The 2,296-nt window shown below is 44.8% G+C and overlaps 1 protein-coding gene across 1 annotated transcript; it reads left to right on the forward strand.

The window, feature by feature from the left end:
• Positions 1-886: 886 nt before the first annotated feature.
• Positions 887-2,019, forward strand: LOC120660144 (norbelladine synthase-like). Its single transcript, XM_039938504.1, has 2 exons — positions 887-1,312; positions 1,454-2,019. Exons 1-2 carry the CDS (start codon positions 1,129-1,131, stop codon positions 1,756-1,758), a joined length of 489 nt encoding a protein of 162 aa, XP_039794438.1. The 5' UTR covers positions 887-1,128; the 3' UTR covers positions 1,759-2,019.
• The last annotated feature ends 277 nt before the right edge of the window (positions 2,020-2,296 follow it).

Genomic DNA, 2,296 nt, shown 5'->3' on the forward strand with positions numbered 1-2,296 from the left:
AGGATAATTTTGAACATAACTTTCATGTAAATATTATCAAAAAAATTTCTAACACAACTTTGATGCATAAGTTCGGCATTCGTATGTAGAAAATACAACTTCTTGATATAAATATTTAGCAAACTTTGTACAAAATAGTTGTCAGAAGAACACCTCAAAAACACAACATAAAGAAGTAAATAGAAAAACTATTAAAAGAAATAGAATACTAGGTCTCGCAAAATGTAAATGAAAAAAATTTAAAAGGAAATGGGAAAAAAGAAAGTAATTGATATCCAGGCACATCACATTGGAATGTGCTGATATTAATTAACCGTATTGATGATAGAGTTTGAATACATAGAAATTTATGGCCGAGGCCCTCACGTATGCAACTGGTATGAGCATATGGATTCCAACTAGACAACGAGGCTTTTATATCCTATACACTCCCTCCATTCTCTTTTGATGGTCATATTTCCAAAACTCAAATATTCACAAATAATAGTCCTATTTGTTATTGATAAGGACTATAGCAATAAATAGCACTAGTAACAAGGAGTTTTTAGTAAATACATTGGAGGACTAGCAAAAAGTCTTGTATTATATTAATTAGATGATAAATAAGATTGCTTTTTTTTTATCATTGTGTCAAGGTCAAATAGAATTATCAAAAGAGAACGGAGGAAGTACGTGACAATCGTATGTATGTACAAACCAATGAATAGCCGGCTGTAATTGGATTTGATGGATGTGATGCGCTATGCGGGAAAAAAAACAGAAGGAGAAAAAGTAGTTGTGGGGTCCACACACGTGGAAGGGCAACAAGCGGCCGGATCGGTCGCTACAAAGCTCGCTTGCCGGATTGGATTTGCGGTGACAACACCAAGATGACTCCACAGCTCCAGACAAACCACCGCCTTGCTCCGGCGACATCGCATCAATCTCAAAGATTCCAACTTCCAAGTACAGCGAAGAGAGGGCGTCTTTATTAATTGACTAGCTTGGCTATATAGCCACCAGACAGCTCAGCTCCATGATTTTCACAGGCAAACACCTAACAGCAGCTCGCTGCCTGCCAGTACACTGAGGCACCTGAGGCACCTCATTCAGCTGATAGAGGGCCGAGTGATCGAGCGTTAGGTCGCAATGAAGGGGAGCAAGGTCCACGAGCACGAGGCCGACGTCCCCGCCTCCGACCTGTGGGCGATCTACGGCACGCTCCGCGCCGCCGAGCTGTTACCGGAGCTGCTTCCGCACGTCCTGGCCAAGGTCGAAGTTGTCAGTGGCGACGGCGGCGTCGGTACCATCTTGCAGCTGACGTTCCCCCCTGGTGAGGTTCCAACTGAATCAGGCCGTTAAAATTTTGGGCCTTCTTTGCTAAAACTAATTAGAGAAACATTTTTTTCCTGAATAACCAAGCGTTCCTAGAAGAGCTTGATGTAGTTAATTAGTTTTTCTGCTCTCTTGCTAGGTTTGCCTGGCCTGGAGAGTTACAAGGAGAAGTTCACCAAGGTTGACGACGAGAGTTACATCAAGGAGGCGCAGGCGATCGATGGCGACATCCTGAAGCTGGGGTTCCTCTCCTATATGGTACGGTTCGAGGTCATCGCAAAGGGGCCCGACTCGTCAGTGATACGAACGACTGTCGAGTACGAGATTGATGATGCGCACCCGGAGCTCGAAGCGATGGTGAGCATCGCGCCTTTGGCTGCGACCGCCGAGAAATTCTCCGAATATGCCAAGGAGAAGAAGGTCATCACTCAGGCAGCCTCTTGATTGGAGCTCAAGAGCAAATCTTATCATCACGAAAGACAAATGGTCTACTACAATTGCGGCGTGTGTTTCTATTTTGCATATCGAGTGTGGCTGTGAACGCAAATTCATCCGGATCGAACAAATCACAGATGCTTCATCTAATTTGTTCACCACAACAACTTTTCTCATATATGTAACTATTGTAAGGTACCATAAGGGCATATGTGCCGTAGTATGTCCATGAACCAAGATTAGCCACCATCAAGCTTTAATTGTGTACTAGACCACTCGGATTTGTCGGGATTAAAGTACCAACCAGGGGCGGATCCAGCTCTCCCCCATAGGAGGGCTGAAGCCTTTTCCTTCCGCTAGCTTCTCTTGTTCAAATGGAGGAGGTGGCAGCCAGTAGGGGCTCTAGCCCCTAGCCCCATGTAGATACGCCACTGGTACCGAGTGTCTCTGGTGACACGCCATTGGATTACCTCCAAGTGGAAAGGCTACACATCTTTCCAACATGTATCAGTGGCAGGCCCGGTCCTAATAATTCAGGGCCTTGGGC

The sequence above is a fragment of the Panicum virgatum genome, chromosome 2N (genome assembly GCF_016808335.1).
Source record: "Panicum virgatum strain AP13 chromosome 2N, P.virgatum_v5, whole genome shotgun sequence".
Lineage (NCBI taxonomy): Eukaryota > Viridiplantae > Streptophyta > Magnoliopsida > Poales > Poaceae > Panicum > Panicum virgatum.